This window comes from Crocodylus siamensis, chromosome 11 (assembly GCF_052110815.1).
Source record: "Crocodylus siamensis isolate JL-2025a chromosome 11, ASM5211081v1, whole genome shotgun sequence".
In the NCBI taxonomy this organism is placed as follows: Eukaryota; Metazoa; Chordata; order Crocodylia; family Crocodylidae; genus Crocodylus; species Crocodylus siamensis.
This window is the reverse complement of record NC_143405.1, coordinates 3,092,092-3,119,533: the sequence shown is the minus strand read 5'-3', so window position 1 is coordinate 3,119,533 and position 27,442 is coordinate 3,092,092. Positions and strand designations below refer to the sequence as shown.

The following is a 27,442-nucleotide window of genomic DNA, read 5'->3' as shown; positions in this document are numbered from 1 at the left end:
AACAGAAACTGCAGCACCACTTAAAAGGTGGGGGAATTTACACCAACTGCCACTACCCCCGTCCTTGCATTTTGACAGATTTCTTGCAAAGGGCCGAGGAAAGAACCGAGCCTTGCCATACCCCAGGGCAATAGGGCAGTATTCATGCGCCTGTAATAGGCCAATCAACTAGTGCAGAAACAGGCCAAGGGACTCATCTAGGATGCACGCAAGTCACTGAGGTAGGCAGAAATAAGTGTACCTAATCTCACACTGCTTGGACACCCTTTTCAGTGCCAGATTTCAACTTAAACAACTGTTTCCCTTGCAAACACAAAAACAAGCCAGAGGTGCAATTCTTCACCTGCCAAAAAACAGCTCATTTGCTGGGAGGCGAGGTGCAGTAATGCTCAGGCATGTGTCACACCAAAATCTTTGCTGTGTCAAGCCTGAGCCCTCTTGCAGCGAGTTCTCTTCCCAGCCCCTCGCAGATCAATGGTCTTTCCTATTAGGAAAGCAGGAGCCTGTAAAAATGGTTATTGCAGGTCCCTTCCTGTCTTCAGTCTAGCGTGGCCATACTAATAACCCTTCCCTTAAGCTGACTCGAGCCGATTGCTGCCGGAAAGCCATTGGACTAAATTTACCCCCTTGTGGAAGTGGGTCCAAGTCTCACGAAAGCTCCTCAAGAATATTAGGGACTTACATACACAGTGCTTTAAACTCATAAGTTGGATGTCGAGAGATTGTAAAATGAGCTGTAATGACAAATTAACATAAACTTGGAGTGATGGCAGTCACTGGGTATTCAAAACCAGTGCAACTTTCCCCAGGGGATGGTGGTAGCAGCAAAAAATAAATAAATAAAAATGCAGCTACCTGGCCAGCCTAAATTAAAACAGGCTCACCACCTCCGGTTATCACTGCTGTTATTTCTTACGTGCTGACATCGAGGTCAGCGCTTTACAAAGCACAAACATTGAAATTGTGTCCGTCTGTAGTGGGACAGCAACAGCAGTGCAAGATGCAGCAGGAGAGCCAGAGAAAGGAGTTTACAGCTCGTTTCTCCATTTCGTACTGTTGTGTGCATGCCACATGTGACATAGTGAAACTTAAGGAGAGAGCAGTGAAGGGGAAAGGTAGTACTAGGACCAATGTGGTCCCTATCTTCAAAAAGGGAAAAAAAGAGGACCCGGGAAATTACAGGCCAGTTAGTCTGACCTCAATCCCGGGTAAGCTCTTTGAAAAAATTATCCTGGCACACATCCAGGAGGGCCTTGCGGAGGAATGCATGCTCAGGGGCAACCAACATGGGTTTATCAGTGGCAGGTCTTGTCAGACCAACCTGGTGGCCTTTTACGATCAGGTCACCAAATCATTAGACGCAGGGGTTGCTGTGGATGTAGTCTTTTTGGACTTCCGGAAGGCTTTCGACACCGTCTCTCACCCTGTCCTCATCAAAAAGCTGGGAGACTGTGGTGTCGATGCCCACACGGTCAAATGGGTCGCCAACTGGTTGGAGGGCCGCACCCAGAGGGTGGTAGTGGATGGGTTCTTCTCGACCTGGAAGGACGTGGGCAGTGGGGTCCCCCAGGGCTCGGTCCTCGGGCCCGCACTGTTCAACATCTTCATCAGTGACTTGGATGAGGGGGTAGAAAGCACCCTGTTCAAGTTTGCTGATGACACTAAGATGTGGGGGGATGTGGGTGCACTAGAAGGGTGCAATAGGCTACAAGCTGACCTTGACAGGTTGCAACGGTGGGCGGATGAGAATAGGATGGGGTTTAACACTGATAAGTGCAAGGTGTTGCACATGGGGAGGAAGAACCGGCACCACACTTACAGGTTGGGGAACTCTCCTCTTGCCAGCACGGAGACGGAAAAGGATCTTGGAGTCGTCATTGACTCCACGATGAACATGGGCCGGCAGTGTGGGGAGGCAGTCAAGAAGGCCAACCGTACCCTATCATGCATCCACAGATGCATCTCGAGCAGGTCCAGGGAGGTGATCCTCCCCCTCTATGCGGCACTGGTCAGGCCGCAGCTGGAGTACTGCGTCCAGTTCTGGGCGCCACACTTCAAGAGGGACGTGGACAATATGGAAAGAGTTCAGAGGAGGGCCACTCGTATGATCAGGGGTCAGCAGGGCAGGCCTTATGAGGAGAGGCTATGGGACCTGAACCTGTTTAGCCTCCACAAGAGAAGGCTAAGGGGGGACCTTGTGGCCTGCTACAAACTGGTCAGGGGGGATCAGCAGGTATTGGGGGAGTCCCTGTTCCCCCGTGCGCTGCCAGGAGTGACCAGGAATAACGGTCACAAACTGGCGGAGGGTAAGTTTAGATTAGATATTAGGAGGCGCGACTTCACAGTCAGGGTGGCTAGGGCCTGGAACCAGCTTCCAGGGGAAGTGGTGCAGGCTCCTAGCCTGGGGATTTTTAAAAGGAAGTTAGATGAGCACCTTGCCGGGGTCATCTGACCCCGGTGCTCTTTCCTGCTAAGGCAGGGGGTCGGACTAGATGATCTACCTAGGTCCCTTCCGACTCTAGCTACTATGAAACTATGAAACTAGGACAGAAGGGTGGGAGGTAATGCAGGAAAACAAAAGTTTCTACCCTTCCTTTTTCACCATCACCCCCTGATCTAGACACAGTGATTCTCCCCCACTCACTGGAGCGGTTGATGTCTTCTTTGCTTTGCCATTTACACTCATTGAAGGATTAGTGTATGTATGGAGTGACCCCACAGGCACCTTCCCCCTTTAACCCAGCTGGCACTCAGGGCTGCCAAGGGCGCACGCTCTCTGCAAGAAAGTGTGAAAGGCAGGCCTCCTGCTCTGTGCTTCTGCTTCTTACCAGCGTCTGCAGGAAAGCCACCAGAAGAGAACATGACTGATGAGGAGAGTGCGCATCTAATAACCGCCTCTGCATGACTAGCTCCTTGGCATTTGTTTTCTTTATTTGCCCGTTTGCAGGTAGGGGTTCCAAGCCCCTCTGGTTTGCAAGCTACCAATTCACATTTCTCCTTCCTAATACAAAATTTACACGTGGATATTAAAACCCCAGCTTTTAACATTTTTAATAAAAGTGACAATTAAATTGCAACAAGAACAACAGCGAGCGTATTTAAAGCTACACATTAAGTTTCATCGGGGTCCAGAGTACGTATTAAAAAAATCCAACAGAGAAAAAGAAGTTACTTTTAAAATAAATGTAATCATTTTCTAAAAATGGAGATTTTAATTTGTCTTTAAAATTCTTTCCTGCTTTACAAGTCCTAGATGGGAGTCTGTTTAGCTCCAGTGCCTCTCAGCACAGGTTTATCTTCATTCATACAAGTATCAGGCATTAGGGGTTTATTCTTCCCTAGATGTATGCACATAACTTTCATTAACTTTATTGGAAATTCTGTGCATGCATAAAGAGAAGTGATCCCATTACAGCTTCATTACAGATTTGTGTCACATACTGGTACCTAGAGTTGAACAGTATATAAAGTTGAAAGTGGTGTGAATAAAGGTAGCATTTTAAATGTGGGACACTTTTAGGGCCCATTTTTCAGCCTGTGCAAAGCTGAAATGAATGGTATTGTTAGATCATAAGCTCTGTGAAGCAGAGACTGTTACTGCGTGTAGCACTTTGCACAATCAAGCTCCAGTCTTGCAGTATAAATAGATCATACTAAATACTTCCACCGATGCTAATACTTCAGCAGAGTGGGAAACAAAATCCCTACAACATGAAAATAAGTCTCAATGCATTTTGTGGGAGAAAGGTACCAAACTGACCACAACTACCAAGTGCAGCTTATGATTTCGGGGTGTTTAACTGGCTCATGACTTTCCAAAACAGCAAAACCCCGTCTGTCCGAAGTTGGGCTCTCCAGATCACTAGCTATCACAGATATGGTTCTATGCAAGCTTGGTTTGGGAACCACTAAGTGATCCACCTGAGGTTGTGGACAGATTTAATAATTACACTGAATTAAAAGAGTTGGGCAACTGTTCTAACAGTTTCATGCATTCACCATCTTTCAGTAAAGCGGGGGGGTGAGCTTCTTAATTGTAGAAATAATTAGGAGCTTTGCCCAGAAGCTGTCAGTCCAACCACTGAACACTGCTGATTACATGAAGGCATCAAGAAAAGGCAGAAGAGCGTGGCTTTTCTTAAACCGGTGCCATGCAGGGGTTGTCCCGAGGGAAACGATGAAGACAGTGGGGCTGAGGCTGGCAGAAGCACTAGAGCAGAAAGAGTGAGATGCCATTCAACAAAACACAAAATTGGCTGCATAAGAAGGGAGAGCAAGACCAAAAGTGGAACCTGAGCATACAGTTTGCATGGGTAAGACAAAGAAGGGTAGGTCTGGGAGAAGCAGCAGGGAGCAAAATAAATATTTCTTGCATCATCATGTTCTGGTCAGCAAAACAGAGAAACACTAATAAACACACAAACCAAAAAAAACAGTGCTAGCAACATTACAGGAGCAGTTTGTACAGCTTTTGCTTATACATAGCAATTTAAGATGCAAACAAAACATGAAAAGCTAATCCAGAATTAACAATAGGCCAGATGGTAATGCTAGTCTGAAGCAATAAACTTGAAGAATAGCTTCCTACTGCTACCACTGATCAATTTCCCTATTTAATAATTTAATCAAAAATGCATGTTTCTGCTACCATACATATTCAGCTTTAGAGGGGGGGCTGGTTTTTTTTAGTATTAATTTACTCATTCATCAGCAAAATTTCAGCTGTGGTTTAGAGCAGGAGAACTCTTAGACCTTAAAATGATAATTAAGATGCAAACTTACCCTCAAAGGTTTGGATTTAAGCCTCTCTCTCCTGCCAACAAAGCTGCAGTAAGTTAGCTGCTGTCTGCAGCACCTTGATAGAACACCCACCTTGCTGCTCCAATGAATTTTATTATTTAATGAGTTTCTCTTTCGATTAAAAAAAACTCTTCTTTTTATCAAATCATTTAAGTTTGTAGTCAATTTAACAGCTGAGTTGTAGTGCAAGTTTCTGCTAGAACATAGTGTACCTCCCTCACTTATGAAGCCAAAGGTAAGGAGAATGATGAGTCGTGTGTCAAACTCAATATGTGAAAGTTGGCTAAAACCACATAATGGATTTGTTTAAAAATAACCCAATTTGGGAATAAGACGTAACCAACAAAGCAACTAAATGTGTGTACTTGGAGCACCTGAATGAGTCTCTTGTTTGTTAGACTGCGCAAGTTACTATATAATGCAGGACACCACCTAATTATACTGTAATCAATAGACTTGAGAACTCACTGGGAATGTTTTCAAAGGAACTATGGATTTTGAGGGCCTGGGTGAGGTTTCACAACATCAGCTTCTGTAAATATAGATACAAAGGTACTCTAATGTGTATTAAGAGGTTACTGATGCATGCCAGGGGTTCAGCACATAAATGGAAGACAAAGTCTTTCAGCCACAAGATCAGTCCAGGAGCAAGCGATAGGAAGCGTCCCTCACAACCCAAAACTACACCTGCACAACAGCCAGTACAAATCTGGAGGGCTAGAGAAAGCCAGGTCTGACTAGTACTTCCATCTTCCAGCCTGAGATGCACGTGCTCTGTTGTTTTCACAGATTTTACTAGAAACATGGTGTGCACTTGCGAGCAAAGCCTACTTCAAAAGGAATACTTACATCCCCAATACAAAATGGTATTACCTGATTCTTTGTGGTCCATCCCCATGCTGTTCCACCTTCTTGTGATATCAATGTAGAGAATATCTACTGTGGCCATGGAGAAGTTGCTGTTACTCAGCTTACAGTTCCTGTGAAATGGACACAAAACAAAGAGGAAGAGAAACGCTCTGATTACTTCCAAAATGATCAGAAGGCTAAGGGGAGGGAGATGGGCAAGCATGAAGACATGCAGAGCTTGGGTCAAGGCTATTGAAGTCCAGGCACCAGTCAGACAAGTGCTTATTTCATACACACGTAAAGGTACAATAGAGAAAGCTCTGCATGGTCTCAGTTATAAAACTTGTCACACACACAACCCACCTTTGCATTTGTGTAGAGCAGTGAGGGGGGGTGTCAGTCTTTTTGGCAGGCATGCCATAAATTAGCCCTTCACCCTTTTTCACCTCCCCAGTCTGCCCGGGTCACTTGTGACACCTGTACCACAGGTTGCCCATGCCTGGCATACAGCTTCCAGGAAACAGCACTTCTAGAAGGAGCTGAGGAAAGAGTGCTTTGGCTATTGCCATGCATCTAAATCAGTTGAAAATTCAATGCATTCAATTACACAACAATATGCTGAGAACAAGAGGCACCAGGTCAGATTAAGGATTAGCTAACGACTGCACATGATTTTCAATTAGCTGGGTTTTGCTAGAGAAAAGAAAAGGAAATAAAAAGGGATTAAAACATTCAACACTTTCAGTTAAAATAAGGCTTGACCAGTTGTCACAAACAGCTTTCTCCAGGGATTATTCTTATGAGTCCATCCCCAATTGAAGCTTGCTGATCCGCTGGAAATGCCAGCATACATCTCCATGGCATATCCAACAGCCTGCTAAACATGCTGCAACCATTAGGTAAGGATTCAGTCTGATCAGCTACAACTAGCATGAACTGGGTCTGAAGCCACCTACTCTCATGTATAGGAAACACTGATGTGCCATCGCTCCTTTGTGGATCGACTTCTTGCTTCTGAAGCAGGTAACAAGGGCAGAATGTCTTGCACATTTACTGGAGGATTCTTGGAAAAGAAAAAAAAAATTGTGGGGGGGAGCAAATATGCAATGTGGATCTTTAAAAAAAAAGTAGTAGGTCAAGGTTTTTCTGAAAAAGGAGGAAATGAAGAAACATCAGGGAACAGCAAAGAACGAGTTCTTTCAGTGAGTCTATCTATCCATCCTGAGTTTTATATTATATTATCAGTATTTTCATCACCACGGTATCTAAGGCACCAATTGTGGTGGAAGCAAAGCTTGGATCACTTCAAAACTTGGCTACCTAGCAGAAAAAGCACAGCAGGGAACAATGAGGCACTGGCCTGTGGATGGAGCAGATGCCCCAACATATTTTCCCTCTGTAATTTGTATAATTCTATTTGTTTCTCTTCATTCATTCATTCTTGAATGCTGAAGGTGCCTGCATGGAAACAGGATCTCTGTACTTCAAGAGAGCATCTGCTCCTGCTGATTATTCCTTTTGTCATAGTTGGTGACAGACAGAAGATAGGATACTGCTATCATGATGGAACATGTATAGCCATAAAAAAAACCCAATGAAAATGACAAATAAAAAAGTATATGAAAAAATAAATTGAATTCCGTGCCCCTGCACGCTGCAGTTTCCCAATGAAAATCATTAGCACACAACACATCAGTGACTGGCATTTGGAAAGCCTCATGCAGCCACATCTAAGAGCAGATCTAAGTCACCAGACCTCAATAGTCTATTTTCCCTAATTTTGCAACACAACCTCACTCCCAACCCTATGGTTTACTAGAGATAAAACAAGTTAATCTAGACCATGGAAAGCACTGAACAGTTGTTCCACGTCATAGATCTGCTGTGGAATAAAGGCCTAAGCGTACTTTCTGAATACAATGGTAGGCTGTGGGTCAGTTGATGCCCATCTGTTGCCTTCCTTAAAGCTAGACACGTACCTAAATAACAAGAACTGCAAAAGGAAATCATCTTCCTCTCCAATGCTATTACTTTCCTCATTTGTGATATCTGAATAATGCATGCTATGGTGTCCCAGAACTTGCTTTTCTACATACAAATATGAGAAGGAATAATAACTTTTCTAGGATGCCTATATAGCCAGCAGATAAAACCCACAGTTTCACGTGAACTGAGCAACAACCTGAAGCAGTTCAGGACTGTAGGCTACATAAACAAAGAGCAGAACCAGACTGACTGTCGCACAACGTTTTGAAAGCTGCGCAAGGAGATGCACAACTTTTTTTATCTTGGTACAGAACTCTCTAAAGCCACAGGCTTTGTACGCATGTTCCAGGCACACACGTGCGCCAAAGGCACGAGAGGATGGGCGAACCTCAACAGAAGGGTTAGACATTCCCCTATAGTTAAGGCATACCTCTGCTACCAACACCTGCTCTCAACACAAAAAAGGAGTCTCAGTTACTCAAAGAGTACATCAACAAGCTGGAAAAAGCTGTAGTGGCGGGAAGTTAAGTTAAAACTGGGTGGGTGCTCTCAGGAAAAAATACACTGAAGTGTCAGCTCTGGATAAACTCCCTAGACTTCTGTTTAACCATTTTGGGCAGCCAGTTCATACACTACCAAAAGATGCTTTGTTCTTTTTTGTCCTTCTGCACTTACTGCATGTTTCCCATCCAAACAGATAATCCAATGGGCACATCTACACGTCGCGCTATGGCAACATAGCAATCCTGTGCATCTACACATGACCAGAAGCTACTTTGCTGTAGCACCACACTCCCACATTACAGCACGCTGCTATTGCGAAGTAGCAGCTAAAAATAACCATGTGCCGTGCATACGGCGCAGTATGGGTGGCATCATAATTTCTACAAGGGCCTGGGTCACAGTTAGCACACCTCGAGCCAACTTAAGAAAACGGTGCTTCCTAGATATTGATACTGCATATTGCCGTTATGTACCTATTGAGATAGTGATTTAGAGTATCAGGCTTATATAGTTAAGGAAATGAAGTAAACATACTTAGATAGTCCTTATTTCACAGGTAGGAAACCACCACAAGGCTGGCTAGATATCAGCACAATTCACTCCAATGGTTGACTCTTGGAACACATTTCAAGAGATGAACACCACGGCAATGAGATAAGACAGGGCACGCTATCTTTATTTTCTCTTTTTCTGGGAGGTGCACAGTAGAGGACAGTTCAGTTTTGCAAGGATATTTCACATTAGTACCTCTATGTTAATCCCTCCATTGCTCATGCCAGTTACATATGCTGTATTTTCAGAGAAAGGCCTAGGATCAAACTATTAGTTTATAATAAGGCAGAAATTTAAAGCAAAATTGTCTAGAGAGAGTCTTGTAAGGAAGATAAACTGCAAAACACTAAACTCACCAACCAAATAGCTTTAAAAAACAGCCCAATCAATTGGCATGGGAAGATAAGCACAGGAAGACACAGCCTTTTCATTTTGAAGAACTGTGGATACAGACTGGCAAGTTTTGAAAAACATACTGCTCAGTGACAAGTCTATCCATTTCTCAGGTATTTTTCCTGCTTCTTCATCCATCGCTTCAAAGGGCATTTTGAGGTGCTTCCCCCACCTTTTCTGAGAACTTCTCAAGCTACTTATTTTTCGAGAGAGACAGTTTTCATTCTGTGGAGCCAAGACGATTTCTGTAGCTGCCAAAGGCAATGTCACCCATTTGTCATTTCCTTTCCCTTCTTTGAGAAGTACCGAGGCAAACCGTGTGAAAAATTGGAGCTTTCTCCTTTCCAATTCAGCGAGGGATGCTGTACCATCCTGCACTCACGGCAGCCAGCTCCCTCCCGCGTGCAATTGTGTACTTTAATACTGGACAATGAGGCATCTAGGAGGACTTGGAGGGCAGCAGACTAATTACAGGAGAAGGCTGTACGCATACTTATCTCAGTAATTACCCATCACAAGAGCACTCGCGAGTTCAAGGAGACTTAGGAAGGAAATTCTCTCTTTGGACAAATCTACTGACCTTACAGGAACAAAGTGTTTCAGTACTGGCTCCATATCTATCAGAGAGCTGCCATATCACAAAAGTAGCACAATCTCCTGGGGCCTTGAGGTCTTAAAATCCCATGAGACATGTTATGCTAGCCAGGTTCCTCCTCATTTTTAATTAAAATGTGCTAATGGTGCAAGGTATCCAGGTAGCAGCTGTATAGAAATCAGGACTCGTGGTAGAGGTGATATATTTTATTACAGATTTTTGAAAAACAATTCTTTTTTTGTTTGTTTGTAAAAAAAATTATTATTATTTTTTTTTTTTAATTAAAATTTTTTTTGCAAAGAAACCCTAGTTGGTCTAATAAAAGATATCACCTCTACCATGAGTCCCGAGTGTCCCAGAGAATTAATTGCCCAAAGCAATAACACACAGTCTTACTGGGTCAATGGGTCACTGCCAGCCCTTAAAAGGTCTTGCACCATTAGCAATCTCAAGTCACTCACCTTACAAATGTTCGGAAACCTGTTGGCCCCAACCTCGTCGTCCCCTTCACTCCCAGGAAGCGGATGAACAAGGCAGCTACCCTCTCTACCAGTCGCAGGTAGTTGAACTGCTTGGCATACTTCGGAAACACTTGCTTAAGACAAGGGGAAGGTAAGCTGGCTTCTGGACTTTTGCTGCTATCATGCTCCAATTTGTCTGTTGATCCTCCTTCCGATAGCTGTTCTTTCTTTTCTGATGCAGGTTCAGAAGGTTGAGATCTGTAGTACAAAGTAATTGTACCTGGTGATAAGGGTATTACTGCAAAACATTACATCAATTCACTATGGTTTTGTCAGCAATTTTTATCGTAAAACCCTATTTTCAGAGATTTATACAGTAACTTGAAAGAAAAAAGCTGTTCTAAGCAGGAAGAAGCCATGCAAGCAATTTTATATGAAATCAGGGAGGGGGGGAACCGAACTGTTCACTTGTCAATAAAAGTTTCAAGAACAGGAAAGTGACAACTGGCTTAAGAAATCTTTATACTCATACTTGTTGTACAAGAGGGAAAAGATACACGGGACCTGATTTTCAAGCTCAGATGCCCAAAATAAGGACCCTTAATTCATATTTCAGCACAAATATAAAATGCCCAGTCCTGAGCACCCACAAATCTTCCTGACATGAACAGGAGTGTGGGGTTCTCAGCACCTTTGAAAAACATGCAACTTCTCCAAGGGGATCGAAGTTTAGGATTTTTAATTTTTTATTTATTTATTTATTTTTTTAAATTTCAGTCCAACAGCCCCGAGAATGTAAAAGGCCGAGCAAGTTCTCTCAGCGAATAGGAGAGCCCACCTCTACAGTGAGCTGGTCATTCGCAGTCCACACTCATCCCGTCTAGTATAAACTAATCAAAGATAGCACCAGTGATGATTTTTTTGGATCATGTGGGTCTTTATCATTTGCTATGCAGAAGTCATCAATTCACCAAGTAGATCTTGGAAGGCAATAAATCCTAGGTACTTCCTGCCTTATTCAACCTAGTGAATCAGATGGAAAAGATCCCATCCCACAGCAATTTCTCAGAGATGATCAGAGATGTAGTTACCAACCCAAATGCCAAACTGCAAAAGCCAAGATATTCAAAGCTGAGCAGTGATTATTGGGTGCTCAACAGACATCTGAAAAGGAACTTGATTTTCAGGTGGATCTGCAGGCACCTTCCAAAAGTCATGTTCTTGTAAGACCCCTCACGTCAAACGTCGGAAAGCGGAGGCATCCCAAATCAGTCACTTTCCAAAATGTTGGTCAAGATCTATTTGCGTACTATTCAAACAATGAGCAGGACTAGTAAAAATGTACCTGCCAGAAAAATACAAAGGCCTAGAAACCAACCTGCTTTATTAGGTCCATCACACTAGGACACTACTACATTTCATGTCTTTTTTTCCCCTGGATGCGTTTCCTCCCAGGCCTCCCTGCCCTTATTTGCAACGCTTTTGGTAATGTTTAAATAAAAGTAGGATGTGGAAAGAAGTCCTGCAGCACTTAGTTAACTTAAAACAAAAAGGACGGTTAAAAACAAGAGATGGCAAATTTCAAGAAATTACAAAAAAATCAAATCAAACACTTTAAAGCCAGTTTTGTGCAGGACATTCAAACAGAACTACCGGGGCTTGCTACTGCAGCATCCCGGGGCACGCTCCCTCCGGAAATCAACCCTGAAGGGATGCAGCCACTCACAAGTATGAAGCTTTTCGGGCAGGTAGGAAGAGTTACCTCCACTGATAATCCCCAAGGTGAATCAGCAGTTCAAAAACAACAGGTGCCTTCAAATAGCAAAGCTCAGAGTCACAGCAACAAGTTGCAAGAACAGGGGCACAGGTGGTGCCAGGAGCAACGATTACAGTAAGTCCCCCCAGCTCAGAAGAGGAGCCAGAGTGAGGTGAGTGACTTACCCACTGGCATGCTTAGGGCCAAAACCAAGCTGGATAGGGATCCGAAATTCAGTGCCAAGGAGATCAGGACCCGTGGCACTAGGGGTATGCAGCAAAGAGGACAAGCAAGAACAAGGGCAGCTGGCACTGGACAGGTCCTGTTATTTTTTATTTTTTTTTTAAGCAAAAGGCAGAAAGCAGGGTGGGACCAGAGCTTGCATGAGGAAGACTGCTGCGCAGAAGAATGGGGAGCATCGCTATATCACATTCTGCAAGTGGGAGGAAAGACACCCAAGTGCCTTGAAGACAGCTGGGATAACAGGGAACATACAAGCCTCTGGTTCACACTCCTCTTACCTTCCAGATGGCAAAAAGGGGTAAATAAATTCCAAGCAGCAACAGACCAGGCAGCCAAAGACAAAGCATAGCAGGAAGCTCCTGAAATATTGAGCAGTTCACCCTCTTCTGGTGCCTGCTTCCCTTTCCAGGGCTCTCCTGGCTCTGCAGCCCATCTGGTTGCCTGGGGGTGTTAATCCCTTCCACCTGGGCACCAACTAGTCACAGCTGGAGCCATTTGCCAGCCCCCTTCCACAAGCAGAGTCAGGCTTTAAAATTTAACATGCCAATGAGTAAAATGCTCAGTATGTTCTGGAAATCAGGGAGGTTTTCCAAACAGACACTCATGGCTTGTTAAAAGATTTTTCTGGGGCTGAATTTGGGACTTTTAGGCAAGTCCCTGAATCAAATAAAGTAAACTGAAGTAAGCAGCTGCTTGCTTCCATTTAAAAGAAAATGTCTCCCCTCCAAAATAGAAGAATCAAGATTTCTAATGATCTGTGGGACAGACGCGTGGATTTTTGGTGTAGCTGGAAAGACGCATGTCAGCTGGGAAAAGCAGAGAAGATGGCTAACCCCTGGCAGCTGTGCCCCATACATGCTCTGAGAGCCGCAAGCCCCATCTGCCACCTTGTTCCCAATTCTTAACCGGTCCTCAGTCATGACACCAACTGCTACCTCTATTTCTCCTCCCCTTCCTTAACGCACAGCTTGCAAATATAAATGCCCTCTCAATCCCCACGAACTGCACTCAACAAGTGATTCAAGCTATTAGATATGAATGGGAAAATGCATTTCCAGACAGAGCAGGAATATTGAACAGACTCAGAGGTGACGTGGAGAATGTGAACAAGATAGAGGAATTATATCTGCAGTGCGAGTGCCAGAAGATTATCCCTTATTATCAGACTTACCAGATACACAAGTAATCACAAACAGAGTTATTTAGAAATTGTGTTAATTTAGGGGTTTAGGTCAAATCAAGGACTTTTGCCGAGGCACAGATTTGCATTGCTGCCCGGCAACAGAGCAGACTTGTACACTGTTGTGTGTGGTTTCAGTGCTCTCACAGCCACGTGCCTTTCAGACTCAACGCACACACAACTTCCTGCAGATCTGCAACTCTAACGGCTTTGTTTTTTGCTATTACAGAAGACAAATCCCACAACTGCTTGCAGACAGCTTTGTAACCATACACTAGCCAATCCCAAACCCACTCTGTGCACTGAAATCAAAATTATTATTCATATATCTTTTTTTTCCTACTAGAAAAACAAAATATTTCTTGAAGGAGGGCTTTTATTCAGCTCTATCATTTCTCCATTTCACTATCAAGCAATGTGGTCTCAGCTCATACTTTAAAATGGCAAAGGCAAAGATGGCCAGACTTTCCTATATACAGAATGGTTGCATTAGCCTGGGTATCCTGGATAGGTCCCATTTTGCTCAGACAGATCCTGCCTTCCTAAATTGCTCCTGCCATTTTCAATAGATACTATATTCTTCTTCCCTTTAAACTGGTTTGCAGACTGCTGTGACCTGTTAAACACCTGCTACCTTTTTTCACTCTGGAGGTGGGTGAAGCAATCCCTTTGCATAGTCTGACAAAACACAGAAGTGTTTTAGGGTGAAAGGAGCTGTATACGGATAACCCCCACTGTCAACATGCACCTTGGCTACCAGGGTTCACAAGCTGCAAGGAACACAACTCTATTACCCTGTGCATCCACGATTATTATTATTTAGGGAGGAGATGATTGAGACCTGGGAAGAACACGGGCGTGATCTCTCGACTGCCTCAAAATCATATTGTTGTCACTACCTGAATGGTTGGAGAAAGGACTTCATTTCATCCTGCATTAGCAACCCCACCACTGTCACCATACCAGTGCCATCTGCCGCTTAGGTTGTGCACGTGTGGGGGAATCTCTCACTGTGGCCTCATTTCCTTCAGTCCGTCGCAGCAGGTTATTAGTTTAGAGAGAACATAAGGCAGAATTGCCCTCAGAAAATTAAAAGGCATTAGTTCAAAACACAGGTGTGAGCAGCACAGAGCCATGTCACAGCTAAGCGGCTGTGATTCCAGATCGCAAACTGCATACCCACTTCTTTCAAGAGGGGGGGAGAAATCAAATCACAACTCAGACCGGGGCCACAGGGAGTGCAAGGTCAATAATATTGAGCTGAGGGAAGGCGATAAGTGCCCAGCTCCCTCATCTCCAGCACAACAACAATATGATATCATCCCCAAGTAAATGAGCACTGCCTGTTGCTCGGTTACTGATACAAAAATCATTGCTCTACCTGCATCACTCTTCACCCACCCGCTTTCCAGGAGATTTCCTTTGTCGGGGTGGAGGTGGAGGGGTACCTGTTATAAGGAAAGTCAAAAGCTACCATTTAGAAATAACTCAACTTCTCTTATTGCTCAACTGTAATCTAATGGGGATTAAGGATGAGGCTAAGGATCTTTGAAGGATCTTTGTTGTTATACTGGCAAGGATATCCTGCTACAGTCATATCGTAACATATCTGACTAACTCAACATAAAAAGACTTTACTGTGATACGGGGGGATGGGGAAATTAATTTAAGAACCACAGCTACAATCTGAATGCAGAGCCAATGGCTGTGTACTGCGTGTTACAGTCGTGGCATGTAAGCTGTGTCCCAACAGAAAGAAAAGCCAGACGTCAGAATCAATGAAACCCACCCAGACACAGACTTCTTTCTCCGCCATTTGCTTGTGAAGAGGCAGGAGAGGAGCTATCTGGGGATCTTAGGTCAAGGGAGACTGGCCAGGACACAAAGCCTTGCTCCAACCCTGGATCTTTGCTTTTTCTTCCACTTCAGTCGGCCACTGAGCCCATTCACAGCCAGTGAGGTACAGGCCCACACTGCAAGCTCAGGTGCGCTATTCCATCTAATGAGAGGGCTTCAGAAGACTTTTGCATTACCTGGATAATCCAGCAAGATGTACAAAAGGGACCTCACTTTAGCACTGCATCCAAAGGACAAGACTTCTTACACTGCTAGCTCCTGTAGTCCAGTGTGCCAGTTTTCTGCAAAAACCTGCATTGAAATCATTCAGTGGAACTTGGACCCATGATCTTATGGCCCTGCAGGAGAGCGAGCTAACGCATGAGCCAAAAGCATCCTGCTGCCAAGCTCTCTGCTTTCTTTACGTGTTTAAATCACAGAGAAGAGGTCTTTTTGCAGCACTGACATCTGACGTTCGCTTTAGCTTTCCAATTCCAAATGCTTATTTAGAAATTTCTTTCTATGGGCAAGCACCTCTACACTCGACCATTTTCCACAGGTACCACTAGTGCCAGCAGCACAGGATTCCTTGCTGACGTATTTTGGAAAGAGCAATTTTGGAAGAAAACTATTTCCAAAACTATTTTGGAAGAAAAGCTGTGTTTTGTTTCTAGACTTGTGGGCCTTTCTGCTCTTAGGGAGGGGAGTAGCTTGGGCCAACGTTTTGTGCAAACTCTGGTACATTTATTAAATCATGATCTTTTAATGCATTTTTATGTTAATTATTTCTGTGTGATGTTTGCAGAGGCCTTCAGGTTGCAAGGTGTTATATTATTGCTCCTATTTGCTTAGCATCAGCTGGCCGCTCAAGCAGGACCTATTTGTGATGATATCTGTAAAGTGAACCAGTGCTCACTAATGACTAACTTGAGATCGACAAATTCACGCAGACCACCAGGATCAATCAGAAAAGTAACAATTTTTGCTCAGTTCCCATCTAGAGGGAATCTGAACCCGAGACCTAGAGGATAAAAGGCTTTGTATCCTGATAAAAATTCCATGAGCCATCAAGTCCCACAACCCTTCTGGCTTATTTCTGCATTCCTTTCGACTTGTTTATATTTATTCTAACAGCTCAGAAGATGTATCTAGCTAATTATTAGGGGAAAGTGCTTAATTGGATAGGGAATACAGAATAATTACATTAGAAATCTCCACAAGAAATTAAACCTCTACTGTATCAGTAAAGTTGATATGAAAATCTTCTAAGCCATGTGTGAGCTCTACATGAATTAACGTTTGTAGGATGAACAATTTGGCTTGTCCCTTACTTAGCATGTTCTCTACTTCAGTTTTCCTTACTTATAGGCAGGATCAAATATGATTTACAAATTAAATTTGATCATTTTCTGACTGCAGAAACATTACTGAATGATCTCTCTACACACCTTAGCTCCACCTCTGTAGACTCAAGACACCCTTTGGTAAATGCCAGGCCTCAACTTTCACTTGGTTTTTGCTTACAGAAAAATAATAAAACAATTCTTCTGTTGCAAAGACCTCAGAAAGACAGATATAGCTTGACCCTCTGGATTCCTGTTTGAAATCTCTGCGTTTATTTGTGAATCATGAATAGGCATTTGCATGCCTAACTGTGCTAATAATGTGCAGCACTCTTCAAAGGATCTTGTGACACCCTGGTCGAGAATCCCCACCCTAGCTTTCCAAATCATTTGGTTACAACAGAGTATGATATCTTTAAGTACAAGATATCAGATTGAGTTATTAAAGACTGACCTGCTATATTCTTTTCCAGTTTTGGCAAACAATTTGGATAATTTTTAAATTCCTTAACAGTTGAATGTGTATCATGCTTTGTTTAATCTATATAGTAGGTTTGTATACAGTAATGTTCATCGATTTACAAGAGGGAACCAGTTTATTTCCTTAAAAATAAATCAGGTACCTAAAATAACTTGGCTTTGTTATTTTAAATGTCAGCCAGTGATTTACCAGTGATTGTTACAAACTTTAAAAATGCTGCGGCATGCGGTTAACCATATTTTATCTTGCAGTATTGCTTCACTATAACATGTGGCTCTCAGCCAGTAGCTGTCAATGGTGCTCCCCCCCCCACTCCGCCCCTGCATGCGTGTAGGGAACCCTGGAAACTAGAGGGGTTTATATTCAATTTACCAGACAGACCCTACATGCCAAGGCACACGTGAAGAAGTTGCATGCAATTTCGCCAAGTTACAGTTGTGTTGTTACTTGAATAAATCTCACAAACACAATATGTTTGTTTTAATTTGCTTATATGTCTGCATGCATTTAAAATCACTAAGGGCAATTACTGAGTACCATGAGCTAATGGACTCATAGAAGAGAGCTGGGAACCAGCACCTCTCAAATTCTAATTGGCCTCTGCTAATGACCTACTGTGCGGCATTCAGCAAATTGTTTAACCTCTTGGTCCAACACTCCTCTTCTGGAAAGAAAAAGGTAGGTAAGGAATGATAATACTTAATTATATCCCTCAAAGGGATGTTGTGAGGATTAATTAATTATTGGGCTAACGGCTTGCAAATGTAAATCACTACATAAATGCTAAAGGCTAGCTAGCTAGCTGCTCAGACCGTACCTAAAAGCAAGGTAACCGAGCTGCCACGTGTACAATAGACTGTTTTCCCCATTTATTTATTGTTTCACTTCTCAACCATTTTTTTTCCATCTCAGCAAACCCATTCCTTCCTAGATATAAGTACAATGTGCATTTTGGGACATACTCTCACCACTTGTTTAGCACCAGGGCAGCATTTTTGCCATCATGCCATATGACCTTGCTCAAAACAGGCCTCAAAGCTACTCAATCTATAACGGTGCTTTTGTTGGTGCTTGGCAGGCTGACGCGGAAGAACGCCCTAAAATTCTGGGACAAGACCCTGGAGGCTAACTTATGCGATCAAGGTTCCAGTTCGAAAAGACAAAACTTTTGTGTAAGGCAAATCGAGGAAGTAAAAAGGGTTCTTAAAAAGGAAAAAATGAAGTTAAAATGAAGAGAAAAAAAAACAAACCAAAAAACTCTTGCTTAGGCAGAGAAACAAGGCACCAGATATTTTGTCCCAGTGTGGTTTCCTAAAAAGCTACAAGAAACTTTAACCAAGAATTTGGAAATGCAATCTCACCATCCCCCAAAATGGGGGTTGTTTCTGCCTTTCCAACTAACACATTATACATCTGAGTCACCTTGTAGCCCACCTGCCCATACACGGCATACATGGAGTAACAGCCACTTGAGACCCTGAAGTTTTTGAGATATGGCCATGCAATTCACCCAGCTTCTGCCCTAGATATTAAGAGAAAAGCAGGAGAGTACACATACGGGCACAGGCAACAGAAGACTGACCACGCAAGTGAGCAAAAGAAATCTAAGAACTCTGCACCACCCGGTGGCAAATCTCCCCCCACAAACGTGCAAGACAAACGAGAGCTCTGCTAGAAGCCTGCCCCAGATCAGACTGAGGCCTATGTCTGCTTTTATAATGGACCCTCAAAAACATCACCTGTGTATCTGGGGTAATTTTACATGCAGAGTCAGGGATAGAATTAAAATGCAAAACACTGCAAACTTACAAAACTCCTCATTATAAGAGATATCATCTCATTAATGCTGCTCATTATAACTATACAAGTGATATGGGTAAGTATTTTTGTATTAAGGACCATGACATGTTTCAAGATTCCTGCACCCCCACCAACACAGCTCTCTTTAAAACAGTTTTTCTTCTTACACGTGGACAAGCCCTTTGAATCTGCCCTTAAAACACCGTGTCCTGCAAAACCCATAATCTAATAGACAGAAATGTCAAAAAAAACCTAATTGCAGAATGGTCCAACCTGAGCCTCATTATAAATTCCCTGCTTGGCTGGGCCAAGTTCATCCATATACAAGCTGGTGTAATCCAACTTGCATTGCTGTGAAAACAAATACCAAATAGCACCATAGGACATGTTTCAAGAGCTTAACATAAAGTCATCAGGCCTTTATATATTAGGATAACACCCAGAAGCTTCAATAACATCATGACTTAAGGGAAATATAAACCATATCAGTGCTAGTTGCAAAGAGTATACAACCTCAGAAGACACTCACGTATACAAACATGAAAACTCCCCCAATACCGTTTAAAAAACACATCAGGGCAGCTATGGTATTTTTTTTGCTTGACATCCTTTGTACAGCAAAAGCTGAGACAGATATTGATGTTCTCCAACAAATGCAGCATAACACATTTTTTGGGGGGGGGGATTCTTTTAACTTTTTTTTTTTTTAATACATATAATTGAAAGCTACAATCATCCTAAGTTCAGGAAGTCTGAACAGTGCTCATAATTGTTTGGCACCCACTAAGCATATTCAAGTTTTCATCTTCTTTCCAATAGTTTTATAAGTGCCCATCATCAAGAATAAGTATAATTCACACTAGGGTAGTAAGAAATTACTGCTTTTATTACATTGATCTTTTGTGTTCTTGACTAGATTTAGTGCTCCTCATAAAGTTCAGTTCAAGCAGAGAATAACAATCAACACAGCCATTACACACCTACACTACCATAAAAATTAAAGTAAAATATACTGTAAATCTGTATCTTTTGACTTACTCAAGCGGTTTCTGAGATGGAACAGATTCTTCTAGCCCTGTTGCAATCATTTCATGACCACAGTCTTGCTTAACAGATGCAAGATTTCCTTCCCTACAATTTTATTTTCTCTTTCTGGTGTTATATTTTACCCGCTTTTACTGAGCTGCTTTTCCATTTTAGGCTCCTTCAGGGTCCTTGTAATGTCACTGTGGCTGCTGTGCTATACAAAGTACAGTGCTACAAGTCACACTCAAAGTGGAGCACGGTTACAACCCTATGGAAAGTAAGGGACACAACAGAAAAGCACTGCACTGGCAGTGCAGTCTGAACAATTTCAAATGACTTAAATGACCTAGTTTCCTAAATCCCATCTTCAAGAGCAATTCAGGCATTTAGGAATGGGTCCCTCGAGTCCCTAACATCTGACATAATCTTGAAAGTGTTACCCGATTTAAAACACTGGGCAAAACACCCACATGAATTAAGTAAATCTGTACACGTCCACAGCTTTCAGAGCAAGTAGTGAGGCCAAGAATGAGTCAAGTGGCTGGCCCTACTCAGCTGGGTGGGCCAGCAACAGAGCTGGTTAAAGCTGAGCCTTTTCCTGTGCTAGGCTTGTTCTCAGTCCACTAGACCACGGTGCTATCAGCATGACCCCCAGGCATAATCAAAAGAGATTTCAATGCTGCAGTCTGCAGGTTTTTTCTCCAAGTATCACAGAAACCTCAGATGACAAAGATGAAATACCCGCTGTAGGTGAACGGCAGACATGCACATTTTAAATCTGTAGTGAAATGAGGCAACTCCAAGCCATTACACGTGTATGAAGGAGGATGAAATGCCTTCATAAAAGCACAGCACATTTGTGCAGATTATAAAATAGCATGATCATGCCCCCTAGAGTAGAATACACAAGCGAGGTAATATTATAGTCTCACACCTTTACAGTCCATGTGCCAAAGCAATATCAACAAACATAAGGATGGGAACTGGATAATGGATGTTAGGTGTAATGATGGGCCCACAGTGTTGCCAAAACGAAAACTGTGCAGCTAAATGGCAGGATAACAATTTTTTTTGCTCCTAATGATTAATATCTTTACTCCACACTTACGACAACTGCTATGGAATAAAAGAAACCCTGCAGAAAAATCAGCTGCAGTCCTACCTTTATATAAAAATAAAAAGGAAAGAAAACACAGTTACTAAGATCATTATGTTAATGGCTAGGCAAGCATTTTCAGGGCCAAATTTTTAGCCCAGCTTGAAGCTGAAGTCTAAATTTATAGATTCATTTTTACACATGCAAGTACCTACACCTGCAAAAGATGGCACCCAACTGCAGAAGATGAATGGCTGCATGAATACTTTTGAGACAGTGTAGTCTGCTGCAATCATAGATGCAACTGCTTGTCACGTGGAGCCAAGTTGGAAAATTTGACCTGGCTCATGGTATTTTTCTTCTACTTTGTACATGTGAACTTGAAGAAGAAACTATCTGACAGCAACAAGTAAAAGTATATAGAGTGTTCTTTGTACTTTAGATGAGTTCACAATAGTTCTCCATATCAAACATTTGCGTTGAGCCTCTTTGAGCACCTCGTAATTGTAAATGCCAGGCCATTGCCTGCTCTGATGAGACTGTCATGCTGGATTTCACAAAGCATCTATTCTTGGAACAAGACTGTTGTTTCAGAAAAATGCTTGAGATAATGGTATGTTTTTCTATACACACCCACGATGCGTTCACTGAAGCTGAATAGTTCTAGATGTGACCAATTTCTTAAGAAATGGAAGACTCGAAACCAAATACGTTGTACAGAGGTGCTCCTCTTATCTTTCTCTTACTGTAACTGCTCTGAAACAAATCCCCGTCTGTAATATCTGGAAGCAAAAGTGATTAAATTGTTCCCTGAAACTGGTGCCTGTAAAGGTTATGCTTAATATGGCAAGGGAGTTGCTTTTCAAGACTTCATACATATGGATCTTCCCATCTGCTAGCTTGTAACCTGCACACTCTCAACACCAACTTAATCAACTGGTGGTTACTGTAAGTTTGACTTGAAACTGTATTCAGGTACCCACCCCTCTTTTGTATACACCTTCAATGCTGTGGATTACTAACTAGGAAAGAAGCTATAAAAGGCAAGAATACATTTCCCAACAGCATGCATGTAAAGGCAATGTACTGTGTTAAACAACCAGATCTTATGTACGGTATTGTAAATAGCTACAAGCAAACAGACTGACGTAAGAATAGGGAGATTCATCAAAGAAGAAATCCAAAAAGACACAAGCTTGTCAAGAAGGTGATTTCACTGACGGTCTCAAATGTAACTGCTATTTTTCAACAGTCTGTATAGTATGTAAGCTCATTGCTCATCAAGAGATTAGACAAAGGACAAAATACACTCAGATCTTCCTGCACTAGCTAAAAGATTTCCATTTTAAAAGAAAAAAACTAAAGATATTTCCAAAACTCCCACCAGGCTGCATTTCTAAATGGCTGGCATAACTTGGAGGATTTGTTCTTCACAGCAATTTCCAAAACCACACAAAAGTAAATGAATAAAATTTAAATAATAAAAAATAATAATGAAAACAGAGCTTTAATTTCAGGCTGGCACTGGAGAGATAGCTGGCAGAAGATACTGCTGCCTCTGTCCAGCAAATGGCACAGCAGATAAGGATAATTTTACATTTGTTTTTAGTTAAGTAAAGCAAAAAAACTGAATAAATTATCACTAGCTTTGTTTTTCACATGCAAGATCTGGTGGTGGTTCCACAGTACACGGAGTACTCGGGAGCTGCCAAAGAGAATGCATAAATATACCCAAGAAGCAGATTAGATCTTGATATACATACTGCTCATCTTTCTTTTTAGAAGGTTTCTTCAGGAATTTAGGAATCCCAAACTTGGATTTTGTTGCACCTGCTTCCCTCAACTGTGAATTACTTTACAAAGGTCATAGCTTAGCCTTCATTTGAGCTAGGCCTGTAGGATTTCTGGTGAACTGCTGCTGTTCAGGGAACCCTCGTTAACAGCAGTCATGACTATTTTGCCTAGTAACATCATGAATCATCTATTTTAGCCAAAGATATTTTCAGTCTAACAATATTAAAGCCTTGTTTGATGGCAGTCTATGCTTGCTGCTAGCTCTAAAAGTATTGAATTTTAGAAGCTTTAGAAGTCATTTGTTAGAATGATCAACTTGGTGGGAATTCAAGTAGGTATTAATGCTTACCAGTTTCCAAGTCTGGCTCACTCATACTGGCGGGCTGAAGTATTACCAACAGCATCCACATCATTAAGAAAGAGTGGCCTGCCAAGTCTACAGCTCACCACATGCAATCCTGATTTGCAAGTCCATACTTCCTTATTAAAGATGACATCTACCATGCATGGTCTCATGAAAATTAGGTTTGGCTTGCAAGTTTGTACAACCCTGTGAGCTACAGCGTGCATCTGAGAATTAGTTGACATCCCATTTCAACTTATTATCTCTCATAAAGCAGTGAATGTGTACTATAGAAGAGCTCTGGATCTAAATAGCAAAGTGGCTGAAAGGACTGAACTGTTGCTGAATGACCACCCTAGGAACTTGTGGTAAGGAGATAGTTTAAAGTTGGTAATTTTCTTACTGGTCAAATGTTATTCCATCATAGGGATCCATCAAGTGACATTCTTACTCTTCGTATTACAACCTGTGGTGGCCATACTTTGATGATGAACTTTGCACTATTCTGTCCTCTTATTACAAGATACACTAGCTGGCTACTAACAAATTGTAGGCCCAAAAACACCATTTTACTAGTAGTTGTTTTACACAAACTTAGCCCTCTAAAGATAACCACAGCTCCTCACCAATGCAATACCTGTCTACTGCATATTTTGAAAACCGAAGACTTGATCGTGGGAAGCTGCCTGAAATTGAAGGAAATCTTTGCTTTGAGTCCATATAGATATCTGGAAAGCTGAAATTAAAAAGCACAGAGAATCTATTGAGATATCAAATGCAAATAATTGCTTTTCAGACGTGCCCAGACTTTGCAACATTGGGGGTCACAATGGCAGACTGCCCTCAGTCTGAGGACACTGTCTGAGCTATGTAACATTTATGTGATCAACACAACCACTGAAAATGCATTTTCTTCTGGTCCATCTGACTATTAATACCACACATGGTTCCAAGTGCACTAAAGGCAGTGATGGTTATACATGCCTGCAAGCAAGCAAGTATGTAGTGATTTATGGTTGCTTTTCAGACCGTTGTAAAGATTCTACCTTCAAGAAGCTATTTAATATCTGTATCAGTGATAGAGAAAGTAGTGGTTCCTATGTGGCTACAACTCAAAACAAAAGGTCTCTTATGTGTGAGAAGCAAAGATTTCTATAGGTGACACCTTTTATTGGACTAACCACATAGTCTGGATACACTGAGACAAGTTTTCGAATGGAGTGCGTTCTTTAGGTCAAATGCACTGTATCTTAAATCTTGTTTAAGTCCATCCTAACCATGCCATTCCTCCAATAAAAGATATCAGCCACAAAATTCCTTGCCTTGTATTTTCTGGACCATCATGCTTACATCACTCACACTACCGAAATTTCTTCCTCATTTAGTCTGCTTCTTCCCTCATACAAGTTTACAATTGTTGCAGACTGCGGGCACATCTACATATGCATTAATGCACTGTTGCTACAGAGCATTAAGTTTAGTACCTCTAATATGACGCGCTACATAAATGTACAGTAGCTGGCACTAATGCACAGTAGCAATGGTGCTTAATCCGCAGTAGATTAATTCTACTGTGCATTAGCACGGTTTTTGCTGTTGCGCGCTGATGTGCAGTAGAATCAGTCTCTGCGCATTAAACATCTCGTGTAGACATGCCCAATATGACCCAGAAGAGTCCACTACCCTGAAACAGCATGCTAGCAATCTCCAGGGATGGGACATTTCATATACTAAACTGAAACAAAGAGGCTATATTATGATTTTATAATTTTATCATTATTAAATCATGATAGAGGCATTGCTATTGAGTTCAATGTAGCTGTCACTTCGGAGTTTCCTCTGTCTTCTAGTTGCCCTGCCTGTAAACCACAAACTTCCTCTAAGATAAATATCTGAGAACCAATGTACTGCTTCACACTTGCATTAGGGTAGCTGTTAAACACTTAGTATTTTAAAAGTATATAAACACCAATTTAATTTTTGTAGACACTGCTGAATGTCTCATTGTTAGTATTAACTCCTTATATTCTTTACAGACTTTCCTAACGCACTGTTTTGAGCAATGACACTTAATCCAACCCTTCACTGACACATCTTGCACATCAAATAAAAAGGTGTGAAACTGTTTTTAATTCTCTTTCATTGGTTATTTCTGTGGGATAGTAAAGCTAAGGTTCAATAACTTTTGAATTGGCTCTTTGTTGTTACAGCTTTCTTGGGTGTACCGTCAAATACCCAGTATATTACATTAGCAAAGGATGCATCTACATGTCTATGTCGCCAGAGCTCATTACCATGGTGACGTAGCAGCAACAGGTGCTGACACTACTGTGCAGTAGCATGGGGTGGGGGGTTGTTATTGCGCAGTCCTGACGCTGCACGTATTTTCCCCCATGACAGTAGATGTGCCCATGTAGATGCGCCCAATGATTACTTAAGTAGTATAACGCTAATTAAAGTAGCAGTGGTGGTGATACTATCTGAGATCTGGAATTTCAAACAATTCAACAAATGCCGTGTGTAAAAAACACACCAGGACTAGAAACTAAAGGTTTGTATTTGCAAGCAATGAGCATGAGCATTTTCATTCATACCTGTGAGGTTTCGTTAATAAAAAGTTGCCTGTTTTACATACCCCCCGAACCGATGAGCATCCATACCAGACATTCCATTTTCAGCTGCTACCACAGATACTAAAATTGGTCCAGGTTTATTTCATGAAGATTTATACCACCCAAGTGTATAAATTTCAGGTGGATTTAAAAAGGTGGTTTCATTGCAGCTAATTAAGAAAAACTGCCTAGCTATGTATGTTTGAGCCAGACATACAGTCAATAAAGATAGAGTTTAACTGTGATCTGCAATTTTTTTTGTAAGGGAACAGTACACAACACACTTTTCTGCCCTCCTGCTAGATGAATTGCATTTGCTTGCAATGCTCCATCGCATTTTCTCTGTGCTTCAGCTGCCGTCTGCCATTTATGCACAAGGGTAAACTGAAGGACATAACTCTCAAAGTGTCATCCAGTCCAAGAATGCCATACAGCACTATAAGGACCTGGCCCATTAGAGGAGAGAAGGTGTTAACACTGCAAACTCAAGAAGCACAAGAGACCAACAATTTATAGTAGGATTCCTATCTCCATTTAAGGCATTAATTCATGAATTAACTGAGCAATAGCAGAATATTTCACTGAAAAAAGAAACCCAGGGCCAAAACCTCATAATCAAGGCTCCCAATGACATTTCCCATCATTTTACCTGCTCCTGAAAGTATCTTCCAAGCAAGCACCCAAGGACTAACCTCAGTCAGGCCCTGACCTGGGAAGGCCTTGTACAATGCAAAAGGCTGCTGCACTCAAGGACACCCATAACTGGGTGCTAAAGACTGGCATAGGATTAAACAGTAGCCATACTTCTAGCCAATGCAGGCAAGTTTCAAGTTCCCTGCCTATCCGCTCCAATGCCACGTAACAAAGTTGTGGGAATGGAGAAGCGCATATCTGTAGAGATACAGAATGAAATCCTGACCATCCAAGGAGAAGGGGAATTTCATCACTGATGTGAATGCAGCCAGGATCTCACCCACAGAGCCAAACACTCTGCTTGTTCTGTGGCGCAGGCTTATTTCTGCTGCTAGTTAGGAGCAATGTTGTAACAGCAAAAACAGTACTCTCATGAATGCATGTAATGAGTCCCCCAATGGTTTGTTTTGTTCACCATTATTTAACCTTGAACCAGGTTGTGGGGTAATGCATACCTGCACTGCGTATGGCCCAGCCTAGAGAATCACTCATATAAAATTACAGTCACTGTGAGAACCTGAATTCTATTATAATGCAAATGAATCAGTCCCAGTATTGGCAAAATCAACCAAAACCAGAACTCCCCAGCCCTAAAACTTCCTAAATTAACAGACCCTCACTGTGGGCCAAGACCCCACTAAGAGCCAAGTTACTTTTTCACATCCTCAAGTTCAGAGCTGCTCTGTTGCACCGAAGTCTGGAATAAACTCCAGAGCTCCACTTCCCTAATACTCCCTGGTTAGAGAGTGTTATAATTAAACTGAAAAGGAATGGACAGATATTGGACAAGGGGAGGCCACTTCCAAAACGTGGAGAAAAAAAATCATGTAGAGACCTTTACGGATTCTACCTGGTGTTTTGAATTGCCCGTCGTGAATTGTTGCTGGGGGCTATCCATGAGGATCCCCCTCCAAGTCTGTTCATGGCTCACTTACCATCCTTGCCATGACAAGAAGGCTGCAGAACAAACTATCACTAAATGAAAGTGCAAACTTTTTAATTTAAAAACCTGGAGAGGAAAATTGAACATATTCATGCTGTGGTTCCAACCTTTGGGTATATCATGAAAGCAGCAGCTTACTTTGTCTTGTGGGTGGAT

The 27,442-nt window shown here is 42.2% G+C and overlaps 1 protein-coding gene across 8 annotated transcripts in view; it reads right to left on the bottom strand.

The window, feature by feature from the left end:
* TTLL11 (tubulin tyrosine ligase like 11) overlaps window positions 1-27,442 on the bottom strand; it is a 117,674-nt gene that overhangs the window by 10,418 nt on the left and 79,814 nt on the right. For 6 of the 8 annotated variants that reach the window (XM_090022923.1, XM_090022926.1, XM_090022921.1 and 3 more), the window contains 2 exons: window positions 10,141-10,398; window positions 5,674-5,780 (listed from right to left, as the gene is read on the bottom strand). In XM_090022923.1, the coding sequence (XP_089879049.1) occupies window positions 5,674-5,780; window positions 10,141-10,398 (365 nt within the window). Of the gene's footprint in view, window positions 1-2,925; window positions 4,211-5,673; window positions 5,781-10,140; window positions 10,399-27,442 lie in introns of those variants that run through there. The other 2 variants (XM_090022920.1, XM_090022922.1) reach the window with 2 other exon arrangements.